The sequence below is a fragment of the Mixophyes fleayi genome, chromosome 5 (assembly GCF_038048845.1).
Source record: "Mixophyes fleayi isolate aMixFle1 chromosome 5, aMixFle1.hap1, whole genome shotgun sequence".
Classification (NCBI taxonomy): domain Eukaryota; kingdom Metazoa; phylum Chordata; class Amphibia; order Anura; family Limnodynastidae; genus Mixophyes; species Mixophyes fleayi.
In genome coordinates, this window is record NC_134406.1 from 60,389,266 (window position 1) to 60,409,769 (window position 20,504).

General features: G+C 38.3%; 2 protein-coding genes across 3 annotated transcripts in view; one reads left to right on the plus strand and one right to left on the minus strand.

Moving 5' to 3' along the window:
• The window catches only part of TAX1BP1 (Tax1 binding protein 1), a 68,396-nt gene extending 57,011 nt beyond the window's left edge, over positions 1 to 11,385 (plus strand). For both annotated transcript variants that reach the window (XM_075212276.1, XM_075212278.1), the window contains exons 14-18: positions 592 to 687; positions 2,051 to 2,237; positions 4,105 to 4,256; positions 8,874 to 8,959; positions 9,596 to 11,385. In XM_075212276.1, the coding sequence (XP_075068377.1) occupies positions 592 to 687; positions 2,051 to 2,237; positions 4,105 to 4,256; positions 8,874 to 8,959; positions 9,596 to 9,800 (726 nt within the window). In that variant the 3' untranslated portion in view covers positions 9,801 to 11,385. The remainder of the gene's footprint in view (positions 1 to 591; positions 688 to 2,050; positions 2,238 to 4,104; positions 4,257 to 8,873; positions 8,960 to 9,595) is intronic.
• Positions 11,386 to 15,807: 4,422 nt separating this feature from the next.
• The window catches only part of JAZF1 (JAZF zinc finger 1), a 213,177-nt gene continuing 208,480 nt past the window's right edge, over positions 15,808 to 20,504 (minus strand). The window contains exon 5 of the mRNA XM_075212279.1: positions 15,808 to 18,908. Coding sequence (XP_075068380.1) covers positions 18,732 to 18,908 — 177 coding nt within the window. The 3' untranslated portion in view covers positions 15,808 to 18,731. The remainder of the gene's footprint in view (positions 18,909 to 20,504) is intronic.

A 20,504-nucleotide genomic window follows, 5' to 3' on the forward strand; every position in this document is an offset into this window, starting at 1 on the left:
CTTTTATATAGTACATACTTGTGTATATAGACCACACATGGATGGTATCTTCGTCATCAGCTATTTATATAGCGCTACTAGTTCCGCAGCGCTGTACAGAGAACTCGCTCACATCAGTCCCTGCCCCATTGGAGCACTATTCCTGCAGTAGAAACCTAGCACAGACAAGAGATGACCATAGCATAGTGGTAACAACACAACAAAAGGGGGAAAGTACAGTGTCGATGCAAAAAAAGAAAACAAAGATGGAGACTATGTAGAGAACACAAAAGACATGAATATAGCGTAGTATAACTCAAGAAGATGGGAATAGTATGGTGGTGGTGATGCAAGAAATGGTGGAGGGTTAAGATGATCATAACACAGTGGCAACTCGTGAGATGAAGACACAGAATAAAGGTTGTGGCGTTTGAGACATGAGACGGAGGCCGCAGATTTGGGGATTGGGGTAATTCATGTTGCTCACACTGTTTCATAGACCTTTTCTACAAATCCATTATAGTCAACAGTTGTGATCATCTGAAAGCAACCAAATGTTAAAGCAAAGAACTGTAATATCTGGTAAATATGTAATGGTCAATCTCTCTATAGATCCAGTCAGCTGAGAAAGATCGGGAAATATCAGAGATTTCCTGCCATGTTGAAGTTCTGCTGAGTGAAAAGAACAAACTGGAGAATGACCTAAAGGTGAGAACGTGATGGATCTGGGAACAGCTTACAATACATCCAACGTTAATCATAGTATGAAATAGTTTGCTAACGTTTGTGTGACAAATAGTGCTATTGCTGGGGACTAAGTTTCATTTCTGCAGCTTTGTCTGTAAGGTGAGCAGTTGTAGAGCAACATATAGTATTGTGCAAGGGCAAAAAAAATGTGTCAGAGGATCAAAGAAAATGTCAATGACTAGACTTCTTCTACAAAATAGTTTTGTTTTGTGCGGTGTTATGATCATTGTACACACCTACTGTCTGCTGTCCGTGGCCGAGTCACAGTGCATCAGTGTAAGTATCCTAAACTTTGTTTTCTTTTACTCCACAAATGCTGCGTCATTTAGGCTCATTTTATGACTTAAATAAATGGAGAGTGATAGAAATGCGCATTTGTGGGCATACTCCATCAAAGTACATCGTGAAGACGCATGATGGGCCACATTAAAAGTATATGAGGAGACCCAAAGGCTACCAACTTTGAGCTGGTACAAATCCTTTTGTGGAGTGCAAATGGGTATGTGCCCTCAGCACAGCAAGGCACACCCCTAACAAGGTGCCCTTTCCTCACATTTATCTCACTCCACGCAACTCCTCATCTATTACTGTGGAAACTTCTGATCTTCCACTACCGCCACCATCTCACTCCACAAACCTCTGTACTTGTGGAAATGTACACGCACTTGTGCAAATCAAGATGCAAAGCTGATTCTGCTCTGCGTATTGACTATTCTTGCACTTCATAAATCACCTCCAGTAAAGGGTGAGAAAGAGATAAACATTTATATGGATACCTTAGGGAGACAGACATGTCACACAACTGCACATTAAACAGATGTTGTGTTTAAAGCACCAACATATTACACAGCATTGTACATTGTGTAGGTCATGATACGAGCAATGACATGAAACGGAAGGTAAAGTGAAGTTGGCCATCTTCTGGGCATGTGTGTTAATGAGTATGTGTGAACGTCCCATGTACTGTCAGGAGCATGCTCACTGTGCAAACTGTAGGAGTAAAGCTAACTCCTGATTGGCTCTGAACTAATTTAAGTAATACCAAAGATATTTATTGCAGGTAGTACCAGACAGGGAGGAAAGAGCACAGTTTTTTAGCTTATTTTTATACGGAATTGTGTCTGTGCTAATAATTATACATTTCAATTAGACTTTTATTTTGTCTGTACTGTTGTTGGAATTATTCAAAGTGACATTTTATGCTAATTGGACTTGGGTAACGAATTATTCTCACCATCACTTTCACCACACATGAGGTATACAGAATGGATCAGCATCTATAAATATTTGAAGTTGTATGGTTTTGCTTTTATCTTCTTTATAGGAACTAGAAATAAATCTGGAAAGACTATCCGAGAGGGCAGCCAGTGGTGACACTTTACCAAGCAGCGGCTCCCAGGGTTTGCAGTTTTTTAATTCTTATTGTGAACAACATCGGACAGCTCCCATAATCCCAGTTCAGCCTCCTGTACTGCAGTTTGGAAATCCTTACGCATTACAGGCAACAAGAGGTGAGTGAATCAGTCTTGTTCATTTACACTTATACTTAGACTGCTTATTGTTATAGACCCGATGCGGTCCACACATTTGTTGTAAATGTGTTCTGAATCATAGTAAACTGTGCTTATAGAGGTTCATGTGAGCCGGAGCAGGGGCAAAGAAAAGTTTTGAAGGGCCTCTATCTGGCATTGTCCCAATACACACTCTCATACTTGCAATGAAGATGTCTACTGAATGTTTATATCTGCTGCTCTGATTGTAATTGTAACTGTAACTGTCTCTGGACTAGTATAAATAAGACTAAATCTATGTTTAAAGGCATAACATGCATGTAACAATAACAAGGGGTTATCCACCTAAAACTAAAAATGAACTATACTGCCTGCTAGAGTACACACTTAAATAATATGACTTGTTCCCTTAGTGTACCGTGGCCCATTCAGTGTGGAATGAAGTGCAGCAAGTTGTCATTTGCTCATTTGGATTTCAGCTGTCCTCTCCCCCCAATTACAGAAGTTGTCCTGCACATGTCAGAGTCTGGATTGTGGGACAGTCTCGTATACTACTATAAGCAGTCTTTCTAAATAGACATAGTGTAGTATAGAACCTCTGTATTGATATAACTAATTCATAACCCGCATGGGCCCTGGAAGATGAGGTCGTCTGCCCAAAAGGATGCATCTTGAAGTCTCAGTGAATTTTACATCTTGCCTTTTGGACTTTTTAAAGGACTTTTTTCTTCTTTTTTTTTTTTTAGTAAATAGCAGTTCTTTGTTTTGTATGGTTGGAAACAAACATACACACATTTTAATGATAGGATAACGAGTCCAATATACAAAGTAAAACATAGTCACACAAATAATATAATTAAGACAATTATTGTAAGGAACAGGGGGACAAGGTAGGTGAGGAATTAAGGGTTTCTAAAGCACATTTTTAAACAAGTTGTTGCAATTTAATCTGTTCGGCCAAATGTACTTATTTGACAGTACAACATGGCATCAGTAGGTACTGCAATGTCTATATTGTTAGTGTGGTTGCTCTGGGTGACTAGTATGCGGTCTAGGACAGTCTGGCCCATTCACTTTCCCTGCTAACTCCATTGTGTTTTCCCTTTCGAAACATAATTCAAAGACTAAACAAGCATAAATAATTAGCCACCAAATTAAGTTGCAAACTATAAAAAGTAAAAAATTGCTGGCAAATCACTTAATTAAATGAATGAAAAGTACAGATCTGATGTTTCTATACAGAGGTCACTGTAGTGACCCAATAAGTCTAAGAGTGAAGAGGCACTAGCTCTCTGTGCAGCCAGTAATAACAATGCACTGTCTCACTTCAATTATATGTACACATATATACATACTCGTATTTCATGTGAACTACAAAACATAATTAGCTATTCATATGCATATAAAGAATAATCTTTATATAGAGCAATCAATAAAAAATCAATTGCATGAACAAAAAAAACCAAAAAATAGTTCCAATGTCCACATGAAGAATACTACAAATGTATATGATCAATTGTAAGAATCACTGTATAGTAATGACTCAGGCATTCTCCAGAAAATCTTATATCTAGCTCCATGTTATCCATACACACTTTGGATAACATGTAAACGTCCATATGATTTGCCCATATAAATGTATTGTGGGACAAAAAGCACAGATTTTAAAATATTTCAGTAGCCACAGTATACAATGTCAAACGTATTCCTTTGTGTTGTCAGTGTATGGTGACCTCAAACATGGATGACCTGTAAATGAAGTTTGACACCTTCACACACATACGTTTATTTCTTTATTCCTATTTAAAACACACTTTATTCACTTGTTCAGTCTGTAATTAAGGCATCCATTTGTTCTTACAATTAGATGGTGCAGATGGTGCTTTTAATCCAGATGAAGTCCAGGGGCCTCCAGTAAGGGCACCCGCATTGTCCCTGGAAGATAAGGTCGTCTGCAGTCAACCTGCCCGGAACCTTAGCCGGCCGGATGGGTTGGAGGATCCTGACGATAACAGTCAAGTGAGTCTACCTTGTCTGTTTTATCAGCGCTTAAGTTTTATTTATTCCTATTAGTTCCTTAATGCATATTTAGCAAAAAATAAGCTTTGCATTCCTTTTCCAGTAACATAACATAGAAGCTTCATGTTCCTTTTCCAGTAATGTCTGATATCATTACATAAATCTTACTGTCTGAGGAGTCTTTAATCTCAACAGAATGACTTGGATTTATGAATTGGCTTCAGGATTGTAGAGAAAGGAACACTAGGTAGCTAATTTAACAGGGATAGTAATGCTCATTCTGCTGCAAGTTAGGAGTATTAGGAGACAGTTGGCTTCTCTGTACAGATGTTTCTCATCCTTGTATCATCAGCTCTATATAAATCACCAGGCCAGGGAAAGGGTTGAAGGACGTGACATTGTGCTATCGCTATACTGTCCGTTTATTTATGGCGTTTTGAAAGAAAAGAGAGAATTTTTAAAGGCATTAAATGAATGTTTACCTCATTAGTGATTTTATCCCTTTATTGTCAATGTGGCTGCAGATCACTGACTTTTATTAGGTCTGGGCATCACTGTGGTTTGGTTTAGTTTCTTGAGCATTTTTGACACCTCCTAACAAATGCCACAGCTCCCAGAGACAATTGATAGTGTGACCTGGCTGTTGCGTACCCGGTACATCAAGTTTTTCTTTTTTAGTTCCCTAAATTAAATTGAAATGTCAGTGTGTTTTGTTAGATTTGCTCTTCTACATTTAGACGGGACGCTTTTTTGATCTTGGCAAAATACATCTGATGAGAAATACTTATCTGTTGAATATTCTGCTCTTTGCAGTACAGTGGTACCATGACCTGTTCCTCATTTAGTCTAGTTTGCTTCGTTTAATTGTCATTAACCTTTGCAGAAACTGATAAGTGCTTAGACAGGTATGATAATAGTCTTGGCACTCAGCACCCATAATGGAGAAAATAAGCATTTTCCCCTCCTGCTTTCAGGTTCCCTGTGTCTGTGATTGAGGATAATTAGGAAGCCTCTCATAACTTTTTTCCCTGTCATCTTTAAGGTCTAAAGTGTTTGCTCGCTGATGTCACCCACCTTTATCTCATACCTTGCATACTGTCTCATACGGCTTCTGGCAAAGACATTACACATGACAAGAGATTCTGTCCTGTTGTCAGCTGGGGCACCTTAATTAGCAGTGCGTTCTTTCTGACCTGCATGTTTTGCCCTCTTACGAACCCAAGAGAAACTGCTCTACATTTGTGTGCTTGTCATTGACACAGCTCTGGCTTTGTGTCACATTGGGAAAGACTTTTACAACAAAAAGGCTTTTTTTTTTCTTCTGTAATGGGACTTGCTGAGAAGGGCTGTAAATTGTATGCAGGATACAAGACAAAATCAGAAAAGACTTCACTTGTACAGTTAGAGGGGATATAGTACTGTGATATTGCAATATTCAAATACATCGAAGGTATAGTTCAGAAAGTGTTTCTTTTGAGGGTGCCTATTCATACAGACATATTTTCTGTGCTGAAGTACAGAGAGAGAGTGATAAACTAATGGAATAGCATGCCAGGAGTGGTAGGGAATTCATATAGTAAAAGTATATATAAAGAACGAAAACTATGTGGGACAAACAAAGCAGATAGTCAAAAAATGTATGTTATGGGAGACTATCTGCCCTCATTTCTTTTTAATGTGCACCTAATGCTTACACATAGCGGAGGCAACTATTTTGTGGGCTTGACCAATATCCATGAGACTGTATCCTTTCAATTCACTAGCAACTAGTTATGTTGGTGCAAAACGCCATTTTGTGGGCTGAACCAGGGATTAGGGAAAGGCATATGTGGCAGCCGTACTGTGCCGTGTCACGCTGTTTTCTATCTTCTTTTTTACTTTTTAACAGAACTGACTTTTTTACTTTTCTTTTGTGTGTGTCTAATGTAAATTTTAAGGGATGTTTGTATAAAAATAGTCATTAGGTGCTGAATAGATGACCGAGAGCATCCACATTGGATGTAGACACAACTCAAATTATGTCTAATATATTCCCTGTGCTACACACGATAAAGCACAGAAGAATATTGAAGTTAGTGTCCTTTTAAGACATGGCAATCTAATCTTTATTGTTATCGTGTTGCACCACTTTAACTTGTTTTTTGTTAACTGCTTAGTGGTATCTTTTATATAATTAGAGGTGCAGTATCCATACCGTTGCAGGTCTGAAAGGCTCTGAAAATAATAAGCGTGACAGACCCATACACCCAACACAAGAACAATCCAGATTTTTGTGTGACCGTCCCAGTTTTTGGTGACCGAAATAGGTGGGTCTTGCTGATTTGGGGCATGGTATCGGTAAAATGAGGTTTAGGTTGGGTAAATGTGGGGTGTGGACAACGTGTCCCAATCCTACTAAAGGAAAGTGGGTAAGGAAGGCCCATGTTTGGCCTGTACAAAGGCATAACATAAACCCATAGCACATCTGTATAAGGTGCTGGTACACAGAGTGTACGAATGCTTTTAAATCCTTCAAGGGGCAAAAGACATTGGGCTTCTGTTAATCTAAAATGGCTGATCACAGATAACAATAGCTTGCACTCCACTCGACGACAATATCTATAGCTCAGATTCTGACTAGGTACAGAGACATTTTCATATGTTTGTTGTCCATAGCCCTATTATACAAGGAAACTATTATTATAGTATCCTGAAAATAATATATATGAATTACATGGCCATTATTGCCATCTACTGAAAGCTTAAGGCTGTGTAAGTGGGGTTTCCATGCTGGTGGCAGCTTGTTTTCTTTGATAGGCATGATACTCATCCGTGAACTGTGAATATATTTATGCGTTCGCTGTCATGAAACAAAAGCACAGCTGATGATAGCTTCAACCTGACAGGGCAATGTAAGTAATGCACATGGGTGACATGCTTGGCTGCCTATAGCTCATGTACACATCACTCAGCGCTGTGACTGTCTTGTCAGCTTCTATGTAACGGTCTCTTATGTGTACACACATTTACAAGTAGAAGTGATAGAAGATTATTTTGCAGTGTGATTCATTTAATCTAAATCCAACAGGAGTCCTTTGGATAGCAGTCTATGGGACTATTAAAATAAATCCTTTCACCTGAGTTTTACATGTAAACACAATGTGCTTTGTATGCAGTTGAACATACCACCCATGTATCAGAACCTGTGGAATTAAGATCTGTGACACCCCTGTGATTTGTGAGTGCATTGTTGCTGCAGGGATGTGTAACTATATTTATAAATTGTACTGTAGAAAACAAGTTAATCCTGAGCCTGCGAGCAATACTTGTCCACACTGGAGGTTTGTGACAATGTTCTCACTATCAGGGCTAGGTCGCTTTGCAGGTTTTGCTGGCCATGCTGATTGTGTGCCAGGACTAGTGATGGTATGTTTCCAGAAAGTCATGTTTTTGTGCCTTCACATCTCTTGTCAGCGCACAGTTTTTGTGTGACAAGAATACCTGGGCAGCACGGTGGCTTAGTGGTTAGCACTTCTGCCTCACAGCACTGGGGTCATGAGTTCCATTGTCAACCATAGCCTTATCTGTGAGGAGTTTGTATGGTCTCCCTGTGTTTGCGTGGGTTTCCTCCGGGTGCTCCGTTTTCCTCCCACACTTCAAAAACTTTCTAGTAGGTTAATTGATTGCTATCAACAGTGACCCTTGTCTCTCTCGGTCTGCGTGTGTGTGTGTTAGGGAATTTAGACTGTAAGCTCTAATGGGCTAGGGACTGATGTGCGTGAGTTCTCTGTACAGCGCTGCGGAATTAGTGGCGCTATATGAATACATGATGATGATAAGAATTATTGAAGAAATTAGTCCTAAATGATGATAAAATTGTGCAGTGGGGATATAAGGGTTGATATAGATTTTCATGGAAAATGTATTCTTCCTCCACAATTTGCTTCTTTAAATTAACTCGTATTTTTTCATTGTTATGATTTTATTTTCATATTGGTATGCCACGAAAAAACGACTCCTTTGTTGTAATATGAGAGGCATTACCATATGTATTTAGATTTGCATACCTGAACGGTTACTGTACATTTTGCACTTTATTAGTAAATAGCCCATGTAGCTCTCTCCTTATTTTTGCTGTATGAATGAAGTGCTTCCTTCTAACATAAATACTGCCATTGTATTCTATATGAAATGTTTAGCTCCTATTACTGCAGATAAATTACAAAGTACATAATAGTTTGGGTGAAAAATGTAGTTATTGCTGCTTCTGTACAGTTGTCATTAGGGATCAGTGGTCTCTGTGACTTATGCCATTATAGACCGACTGATGTCAAGTGTGGATCAAATGTGCGTTTTAGAAGAGCCTTTCCACGTTGCGATGCAGTAAACCTCTCCTGCTGCAACTATAGTCTTCTGTCTTATTAGCTGTTCTCATAGTTAGAAAAAATGGCGTATTGATGAGAAAAAGCGATGGAAGTGATTCTAGATTGAGTGTGGGTAGCGTCTATTTTGGAGTGCACATCTCTGTCCATTGTATAAGAAATTCTATGCTTATGATTCTGCTTATACAGGTGTATTTACATGGTTTGATATATGGGTCATATAATACAACGTAATTCATTCTGTTTTGTTTCCCAGGATAATGACCTAATGAATTTTCAACTGGACCAGGATCCTCCTAGCTTCTTTGGACAAGAGCAATCCGTTTTCTGCTTTGATCCCAGGTAACCACACATCTTACTAATACACCCCCTCCCATATCACTCGTGTGTCTCCTGTGTGTATTACATTTCTCTCTTTATAGAAGTGTAACCCGTGAGGTTCAAGCCATGTAATACAAACAATGTATGATGCTTCATTTATTACAACATCATTTTACTACTCCTTACTTTTAATTTTATAATGGATAAATATTTTTATAAAATAAACATTTATATGTAACATGTGTAAAGTACTGACAGTTATTTCTTACTAACCATTCCTCAAAACTACGGTGTTCACAACAGATTCCCTCCAGGTACTAATTATTACTGGGTGCAGTACTGGTGATTACTGCCCACTGGCTTCCCAAACACAGGGCTGAGACCGAGATGAACTGTGGGCACTCCCCACCTTACAAGCTCCCTCCCACTAACTGTCAGATGAGGGTCCCTCACCCGACTACTGTACTAGGGTAGCTACCCACTTAGGCTGTCCAAAAGTGATAATTCCCGTTAAGTATCTTTAATATATGGTTTTTATAAGTGACCTGTCATCCCTGGTATATTCCACAAAAAAAATAAAAGGATTTTATTAACTTCCAAAATGTTAATGTGTTATCAGCTGCATATCCTTACTGTGTCCTCTGATTCACTTTCCAGCTACATAAAGCAGAAGAAGTGCCCCGTGTGCACATTGGTGTTTCCACCCAACTACAACCAGAGCCAGTTTGAGGAGCATGTAGAGAGCCACTGGAAGGTGTGCCCCATGTGCAATGAGCAGTTCCCTCTAGAGTGCGACCAGCAGGCGTTTGAGCAGCACGTTCAGACACATTTTGATGGCACTGTCCTCAATTTTGAAAACTAAGCCAGCTTTGCTTTGTGTTTGAAATGTAGCGGTGAGTAGATCACCTTAAAAACTAGAAGAAATCGCTTAAAGCAACAACTCCTATATAAAATCTGTACTGCAATGTAATTAGAGCTGAAATAAACTGGTAGGAGTCATTTGATCTCTTGTAACATTATGGTAGAGGAATTTCACCTGTATATGTCAAACTTCTTCTTCTGAGATAGCTGTGTAAATTGTATGTGGTAATTCAGCTGTTTAATGAACACAACCCAAGTCATTTACTGCATTCTTACTAACCAATTGATGGCGATTGGTGATAGATTGTTGCATGCCTTTTACTATTTGATTTTGTTTTAGCAATGATGGCTTTTGCTTGACATGACAGATGTTCTATTTAGTGGTCACATTTTCCATGTAGCACTGAAAGCTAGAAAGTAGAGCCCTCCCCTACACACAGTTGTAGCTGAAGCAGTAATCCAGTCTATCAATTTAATTAGAGGCTTACGGAGAAGAAGAAAACCAGAGGTACCATTTAGTGTAGAAGACTTTGAAAATGATTGTGGTAAATCATATCTGCTACTCACTGAGTTTGCAGATGGAATGACCATTGCACACATGTAGATAAGCATGTTGTTTCATACTCTGGCCTTTAGTTGGCATACTCATAAGCATGTTAAGGACTTAGAGGTAGATTTATTATTTGTAAAATGATATGATAAATCTACCGGTATATTCCTGAGGTTGTATAGGTCACCACTGGATCCTGTTTCTCAGAAGCGCTGTCTATCCGGGAGGGATCTCCAAAAGCTGGATAATCATGGTAGCATCAGACTTGAGTCATTTTCTTTCTAATTTGTGACCACTGTTGGATGACAGGCATCGCTAGTTTTTGTTCCAGAGATTTGTAAGCGCCATCAGTTATCTAGGAGCTAGTGTCTGAAGCGCAGGACACAAAGGGGCCATATATGGAACTGTTCACCGGACCCCACGCAGAAAATGCAATGTTGCTCATCATACGTTATGAACAGTATATGATTATCATAGTACATTTTAGAAAATGAAAGCAAACATCTGATGTGGTTTTTACTTCTCCCCCATGATGTCTCATGCCCCACTAGTGCTCAGTGCTTGGATTTGCGGAATTCTCTTGTACAGTCCACAAAATGGCTGCTGCCACTGTGTGTAGGTGTCTGGTCCACGTAACAGCTTGTGAAGTGCAGCACAGTCACCGAGCTTCTGATTGGTGCAGACCCTTTCAGACTTCAGTGCAATATGACTCTTCTCTAGGTGTAAACATATGCATTCACCTAATACAAGCTACTAAAATCTAATTTAATATATTATAAAACATGGTAAGTGGTTTGGGGAAAATCTATATTAAGGAGTGCTTTTTATGGAATACTAAACAGAAATCCACTGCTGTCTTTCATTACAGTAATTTATACATGTATTGAATCCATCTACCAATTGTATCAAACAGGTTTGTTTTTTCCATTTAACTTTCATTATAAATTATAAAAGTTGTAACTTGTTATGACCTCATTGGGTTTACACATTTTCACTTCCATCTTCTTTTAAATAAACTGAAATTCTCCTGTGTGTTTATATTGTCAATTAATGTGATGTCATTCCATAAACATAAAATTGTTAAGCTAATTCAACAGACATTTTAAAGGAAGCAATACATCTCTCTTGTTAGTTGCAAAACAGACTACATTTTATATACGTCAGGTTTATGTACAAGATTTCTTGTCTGCAAGTTTATAGAGAGAAATAGGAACTTACAATGGCTGATAATTGTGGCTGTTGCGTTCAGTGCCAAGTATGTTATGATGAGCCTGGGTATAAGGCATTTTTTGCAGTTTCTTTTAAAGCTGAAAGTAAGTGTTTCCACTGAACGGTGATGTTTTGACTCTACCTTATTGCAATTAAACACAGGCTGGTGTTGTATTGGACACATATGTGTAAAAACACCACTGAAAAGCAGCATGTAAAATTAGAGTATACCCATTTGCGAAGCCTGAAGCAGTGCCAGATGAGTACAGAGCTGCACCTGTAGAATCTGCCCCCGGTTTATGACAGGCGTAATATAGCAAGTATAATATTCCTTCTCATGTATGAATGAATGTAGACAAAAATTACATAATATATGCATGAGCAATAAAGCACTGTGAATCCCTATCACATGTGATTAGCTAATGCTGGCGATTGTCATCAGTATGTATTTGCGCTAGTTTTCAAGCATCCGCAAGGCTCAACTCTGCAGCCTATTAGGAAAAATTGTAAAGGTAAAAAAAAAAGCATGGAGCCCACTGTGGGACCGGCCTGGGGGGCAGATCCCTTCTTGCCCCCCAGCCCCAGACCCCAAAAAACTGCATGAAGGCACATCACGTCATTCACAGATTTCTGTGAGACCTCAGATTTAAATAACAAGTCGTCTTTCTTGTAAGTCATGATCTTTGGAATTGGTTGCAACAGAGTATGTACACGTGTCCTTAAATCCTTTATTGTGTGCAAGAGATGGGGGTGGGGGAGCTCACTGGAATCATAGATCACAAAATGGATGATGAACATAGGAAAGTAGAGTCCTTCTTTCCCCCATCCTTGTTCATTATCCATTTTATGAAATACATTCTGTGTTTTCCTTCATAGGAACCAGTACTATTAAGCATCCTTCTCCTCCCAGTCCCTTTATGTGCCTCCACTTGAGGCAATTTGCAAATGTCCAAACATGTTTGTGTCTGTACAAACCATAGCAGTGATGTCGGTGCTTCCTAGTATAGAGGCTAATGAAATGGCTGCCACCACTGTGTGAAGGTGCAGTAAGTGGGGTGTCTTAGTCAATGACTTATCAAAAAGTATGTGTATATATATATATATATATATATATATATATATATATATATATATATATATATATATATATATGTATATGTGTGTATATATATGTGTGTGTGTATATATATGTATATATATGTATATATATATATATATATATATGTGTGTGTGTGTGTGTGTGTGTGTATATATATATATATATATATATATATATATATATATATATATATATATACATATACACATTTACACATTTTTTATTAGTATTTTTCTCCTTTCTCTGTCTTCTTTTTGTATGAGTCTGTGGATCACCCTAAAATCCACACTGAAAACAAATAATGAGCCATTTGTTATTGTTCTAAGTCAGAGGCAGTTTATTTTCACTTTGATTTACATTTATAAGCAGCTTTGACAGGAGGTTTTTTTTATTCATTAAGTTGCCTTCACTTTGAAAACATTAAAACCCCTGTCACCTTCAAACTTAATGTACTCTGTCCCCAACAAAACATATGAAAATATAATTTAAACACACTTTTCACAAACACAGTACAATACATTCACTATACACAATGTAACAAAATAGTCCCATCCTTACCTGTTTAATAATACTGTCACACAGTAGGTAAATAGAAACTGGAATTTCAGTTTTATAGCTGAAAAGAATTTACATGCAACAATGATATTATTTTACAACTGTTTAGCGGTTGCTCTAACATCCTTCCTGGGATATAAAGAATGCTGCCAAAAAAGATACAGCTTTTTTTTTTTTCTCTACTTGCAAAGCTGCCACATTGCAGCAAATAGCCAAATAGGGCTCACAGATTCTTCCCTGTGTTTGGATCAGCCAACACAAGTGAAATGTACCACAGAATGTTCCTGTGTTATGAAAACCAATGTAGTGTCTTAGATTTCCAGCGAGTGCCACTGATTCATAAAACCAGCAGGTAAAGCACTTTAATCAGAAGCTACTTAGGTTCTCACAGCTTTGGTGTCGTGTACATATAACAAACCTTTAAACTGAAGTCAGAGATTTAAACTCAAGTTTTTTGTTACTCCTGTTTTTGTATGCACCTATCAGTTAGACATTGTAATAATTTGTTTACTAATGAGGAGTCTGAATACGTAGCATATAAACTGAATCACTCCCAACACCGGCTGCTCACTCGTGCATCTTAAATTAACTTGGCAAATGATGCTTTTATTGTCTTTCCAAATACACTGATGAGACCACCATTTTGGGAAGTTGTGAGGTGCATAATCTGGAGGGGTGTGTACTATCTCAGTAGTTCAGCTTAAAGGGCATTTTGTAATTATTATATAGCCCTGGGGGGAGAGGGATATTTTTTTTCAAACATTTTAACCACAGGAAAAAGGTATTTTCCCCTTGTATTGTACTTTTATTTAACCTATTTTTTGTTTAACTAAAATGCACAAATTACCCAGCAAACCTAGACCAGTATATAGGAAAATAATCGTTGTAGTATATATGCTATAGGATGCTGAAGATTCATGTATAGGTAAAGGTATTTGCGAAATGGTTAAATGTTTTATATGCTACATTGGCAGCAGCCATTTTATATTCTGCCTGCAGAATAAACTTTTGTGTGATGGAGGTTGAGGGGCTGTAAAATGCACTGGAAAATCTTAAAATACGTGTACATTAGTACTGACAAAGGTAATATGTTTTAATCTATGAATCTACTGGCTATGGTGAAAACGTGACATTTTATTACACTAGCAGCATCCATGTTGATTTCTGCCCGCAGAATAGCTGCATATATGAAAGGGTGTCCGAGTTCATCCTGAGGAGAACTGTACTCACGCCAAGGACACGTTTACCTAGGTCAGTCCCCAAGCTCTAGTATGATTTCTCCTCTCTACTTAGGAGCAGTTAGTTGACACTAATGCTATCATATAAGTAGGGGTAAGCAACAAAGGTCCTCTCACCCATAGTTAAACAGAAACATGCACCATGCTCTGCCTACCCGCGGCTGTGTGGTGCTGTTCAACAACAGCTAGAGTGAGGGCTTACCAATCCCAACATTAGTGGATGAGTTCACAAATCACCCCTGTGACCTATAGTGATCTAATTTGAAATTGGCCTATTTTGCTGCTGTGTTTACTGCAGTACTCTGTTCCGTGAGCACGGGATGATCCAGACGTACTAATGTACGGTGGGTGACTTTAAATTGTAACCACCTGCAGCACATACAACTTCACTTTCAACATAAGGGTTGCTGGTTCACCAAGGTGAACTGTAAGGCTAAACAGATAACTCCGTTTGGAATGAAACAAACATTACAAGGCAGTCAAAAGGAAAGTACAATTAAAAATCTAATTCGCTACAAACATCAAAGGAGAACCACTTTAAATTCCCATCCAACTGCTCTGCCTCCTTTTAATGTGTGGAGACTTAAAGGGTACAGCCTACTTGCACAGAATCCTGTGCAGAATTTACAATTATTGGCATTACGGAAAACATTAGCGTTGTTGGCAATAGAGAACTACAAAGTGCTTTTAATTCTCCATATTCGGATGGAGATTTGTCACAATTACATCAAACTCAAACAAAATACAAAGATAGAATTAACACTTGCGGCAGCATTGCATGTTTGTGTCGACACAAGAGGAACCTGGGTGTCTTCCATTAAAATCTAAAATCAAGTTAAATGAGAAGAACGGAAGTTGTGGGAATGCATGTATGTGAGAATGATGTGCATATTGTGTGTTGTGGTGGAGTACTTGTGATATTTGCCAAACACGTCATAAAATGGATGTTTGGCAAAGTTTGTTATAATCATTTAAAGATTAAAAACAAAACGCCATTCACGTTATCCAACCAGCTAGAAATCAAGGGAATCGAACACAAAAAGAAAAGATATAGGGGAATGTCCTGCACATGGATGCTGCATGATGCTGCATGAATTATGGGTAGGGGCATGCAAAACGCTTACAAAAAACTGTGATACTCACTTAGCTCCAGAGTCCTGTAAACCGTATTTCTTACTAATATTTTGACCCATGACCAATTAAAGAATTAGTCAATGGAGCTCAAGATGAAGGCAAATGTGTAATACAGGACAAATATGCAGAGGCCAGGAGAGGTGTGTGTGTGTGTGTGTGTGTGTATATATATATATACATACATATATACACATATACACATATATACATATATATATATATATATATATATATATATATATATATATATATATATATATACACACACACTACTTAGGTTTACCCTTGTGGCCTGGCTGGGTGTCTTTCCTAAACTTTACTGCAGAGACACCTCAGCTAATGGTGGTCTGTGATCTGAAATAGTTATGTATAAAGCAGTTCCAGCTGCTTTATTTTCCCCTAAAAAAAAAAAATATCCAACTGAAGGCATCATCCTCCACACAGTGTGGCTCTTAGTACCTATAACTAGTGGTTTCCTGTCCTCTTGTATTATATGATCACATGACCAACACTGAGAGGTAAACCTGGCCTTGAATGCCTGGTTTTAAGGGGTATAAAACAATGTGCACAATCTACACACTTGCTCCAGTGTCACCTATATGACAGTAATACAATCCAAGTACAGTTTCAGATCCAAACGAAGGAAATATATATCCCACATTGTAGAAGACACGTGGAAACATTATTCCTGGTAAAAATCCACCCCAGCTCCTGTGCTTTTCATTTTTGCCCCTATTGTGTACCTTAAAAATGGCACAATCCTGCTTAAACTTGGCCAATTTTGCTGTCAGAACTTTTCAATTTCAGAGAGCGCAAGTTTTTGGCATGGACAACCAATGGCTCTCCAGCTGTTGTAGAACCAGAAAGTCCAGAATGCCCTGTTGCCATTCTCTGGCGGCGCATCCCAGGACTGATTCTTTCACTTCTGTGCTTGGCCAAGTCACATGATCCAGCACTTGACATGAGTATGTTGTCACTTTGGGTGATGCAATGGATGAAAATGTATAACTTCACAGTGAATATGTATACACTGTATTTAACTATTTTTGTTGACAAAATGACTACATACATCATTTTTGGGGATGATATAGTTCCTCCTTATGACAGACATACACTTAAATGTTATTAGAATTCCTGTGTTGACAAAACCTGCAATGCTGCTTCATGTATAAAAACTGTATTACATTGCTCGTTCCAGGGTGTCTTAACTTTACAAACAATAAGTGGCATTGTGCGCCACAAAAGAAAGTTGTCTGCAAACCAAATCTTTACTATACCGTGGCAAGTGTACACCAGCCATCGTCTGTAACAGTAAAGAGAAGGTTTTTTTCTGTTCTTTGCTACAGATAAGAATTTTAGCACTTTAAATGGTAACAAAAATAGGACAAGCAAGATAACAGGAAAATTATAGCAAGCACAACCTTTATATGTATGTTATTTAAGTATGAAAATATTTTTACTATAATATGTTAAATATTCTTATTTATAGTTCCATTATCTATGCAACCGTGCAACCGATACCAAATATATTTTAACAAGTAAGGCAGGTTAACGAGTCTGAAAGTGGTGGTAATTTGGTATTAAATGCACATTTAAGTTCCTGCCATCAGAAAACAATGATTAATGTGGTAGAGAATTTCAGCTATCACATGACCCACGATTATCTGGAGATTCTCAGGTTCAGTATATATATATATATATATATATATATATATATATATATATATATATAAAATCAGTGCGCAGTAGACCGTAATTACATAAGAACCCGGCAAAAGAAAAAAGGTAAATACTTAAGGTAGCAATTTAATTTAAAGGTCTCCTCTTTGTATAATAAATAGATATTTATGATATTATTGTTGAAGTGTATTTGCAGAAAAGATTTGAATCTTTTCCCTACCAATGCTATGTGCTAGTGTAACTCCGTGGTGCGTAACCTTTTCTTTTTAGCTGGGATGAGTCTGTGCCATTGTCCTGGCAACCCAAGTGTCAGTAGTGTGCCAAGGTTCTGGGACCCTAAGAGAGGCAGTCACTAATAAAATGGATTGCATATCTTGTAATCAGATGGCACCAGAAAAGATCCGGAACCCCATTTGGGTGTTGACCCACAGGTTGTGCACCACTTGTCCAACTGGCAGTGTCAGTAATTATATCACTTGTGCTCTGAGAGGATGACCCTTAAAGTTTTAAATATGACTATGTGGCCCTTGATTCTTTATTTTTAAATAAAACAAAATGACTTTATACAGGAACCTATGTTTTTAAAAACAGGTCCGAGATGAAGTAGATAGAGGACACAAACACTGGGCTCTCTGGGGCTCAAATAAAAACAATTATATAAATGAACGGACATTTGAGCAGAATTGTTTCAAAATTCTTATTTTAAAAAAATTCAAAAAAATTAAACCGGTTTATATATAAAACACATTCCACATGTATCCTCTTATACTCGCCCTGGTTTTAACAACTGAATCATTTTTTTTAACCTATTAAAGGTTTGGTGCCTCGAATGATTAGACACATTATGTTGTGGAGATTATTTGCCATATTACCATTGGGCTTTATCTTAATTTACAAATAAACATGTCCTGGGTATAAATATGTTCCCTTAAATTACTATTTACATATGAAGGAGCACCGAACCTTTACTTCCTATGACAAAACTAGGCCAATATTTCTTAACCTCTATGCCCATCGATCACTTACGTCCTCCACAGTCACTTGGCAGCAAAATGTTTCTATAGGTTTCAGTGCCAGGATCTCTCTTCCCATTCACATAACACTGTCACATCTAACCAATACAACATGCATCCCAATTCGTGGGGAGAGAGAAACACTTGTTTCCCCTATAGAACGTATGTCTTTATAATTTTTTAGCACTGTATTAAAGTAATGAAAATGGGTCTGGTGACTAACATGTGCAAAGTACAAAAAGGGTCACTTTTAAAAGATACACAATTCCAAACAACTGGAATTCTTTCATTAAAGCATGCACTGAAACGTAGAGATCATAGGACTTTCGAGTGCTTCCCCTGAAATGCAACATAAAGAACAAAAATAAAAGTAGAAAATGAAACCAAAAAAGGTGGCTGTTCTGGAAATTAGCATCTGCTGGTGAGAGTTTCTTGGCACAGACGTCTTCAGCTTTTATTGCTGCATTTTCCTGATGATCTCGGCGGAGACGGGAGGGTGGAAATTGATTGTGTGGTGGCGGAGACCCTGAGCTGTCTTGTAACTCTTCCCACAGCGGCATTTGAAAGGTTTACGGACTCGTATTTGTGTTCTGTGACCGTTCTTGGCGTGGTACTTAATACCGTTTACATTCTGCAGATGAGAAGAAAACAATGCACATTTGTAAAAAAAATATATGCATGTGGTGGACATTGTTTGGTTAGCCTCCATACTGACCTGCAACAATCAGAATTTACCGTTTCACCTACATATACATTGTCACTATTGTTTTATGTCCTGTAGAAAGAATGTCCTGTTGGCATATTATTGCAGATGGATTTGGGACGGTTTAGTGTGCCTAAACCTTACTTGTCGGGCAACAATTACCTTCAGAGACTTGAATCACTGCTTTTAAGAGGGCTTGCTATTGCCATGAGCAGAGCAATCTTGTTTTAGGGCTGTGACATTTCTGTGTTATTCCTACCTTCCTACTCTCCCGGAATGTTGAGCAGGCACCTCCTGGATCCTGGGTGGAGGTGGGGATATAATGACGCGATTTGTGCCATTAACCCCCCTGGATAACACAGTGACTCATAACAAGGGCAGGCTTACAGTGAGCCAAATGAGATCAAATGTTGGTAAATATGGTGTGATGTCATAGAAATGTTATGTTCTTGTATGCCTCAGTTGTAGGAGGTAGGTCTGGGAATAGAAAATGCTGCAGTAAGCTTGGTAAATGTGATATATATTAAAACAAAGACTAAATAGAACAATTCCATGTTAAAGACGGGTTTATAAGTGCACCGTGATATACGTAACAATCTGGGTTTTATTTAAGTGCTGTCCAATTTATTTGCTATTTGCCTTAAAGACTCTTTCATTATTTTGTTTAGACCCCCAGTAACTTTTCGACTATGCTGCTCCCCATTTTGTTTTTTGGCGAAGATCTGTTAAAAAAAATCCATTGTCGTTTGTCCGACAAGATTATAGTTTCAGGGGCAAACGCAGGATTTGTAGAGGGGGGTTTCCACACCACGGCGCCAGTGGTGACCAGCATGCATGGGTGCGTGCCTATAATTTTAGAGAGTGCTTGGCTGCTCTCCAACTCTTCCTATCCCTATAACATACATGGGCAATGCTGCGTGCACTACTGTTAGGTGCACGCAGCTCTCTCTTTTCGAGCAGAGCCGTGTGAAGCGTGGGCAGGGTTCAGACACCTCAATTATACAGTGCCCCAGGCTTGGAGGGGGGTTTATAGGCACTAGAAAAACTCCCCCTCGGTTTGCCTATGAGTTTGTACTGAATTCAAAACATTACATACAAATGTCCCTGTACCTTTTTGCTAGCCAAATTGTCCCTATTTTTATGACATATAAATCTGTATAGATTAACCTCATAAGATCCCAAGTGTCTATCTGTTTAATATATATATAATAGTATCCACCCCGTTACGTTACTCCTATTACAAGGTGTCTGAAGAGAAGTGGATCAGATCTCCATTCATAAAAAACGTTGCTTAGATTCAGGTATGCAGTATTAATTTATCTTAATGCAATGTAATCAGTCACTGCATACATTATAGTATTGAATATCTAACACATAGTACAGGTTTGTTATGCTGGGCCGAGCCATAGGGTAACAGTGTAATTCAGTCACACACACAGACGAGATCCAATCATTTGTAGCACATGACAATGTATCTGTTCAGGAGTCACTGGGGCCTTATAATACTGTCAGATCAACGCACAC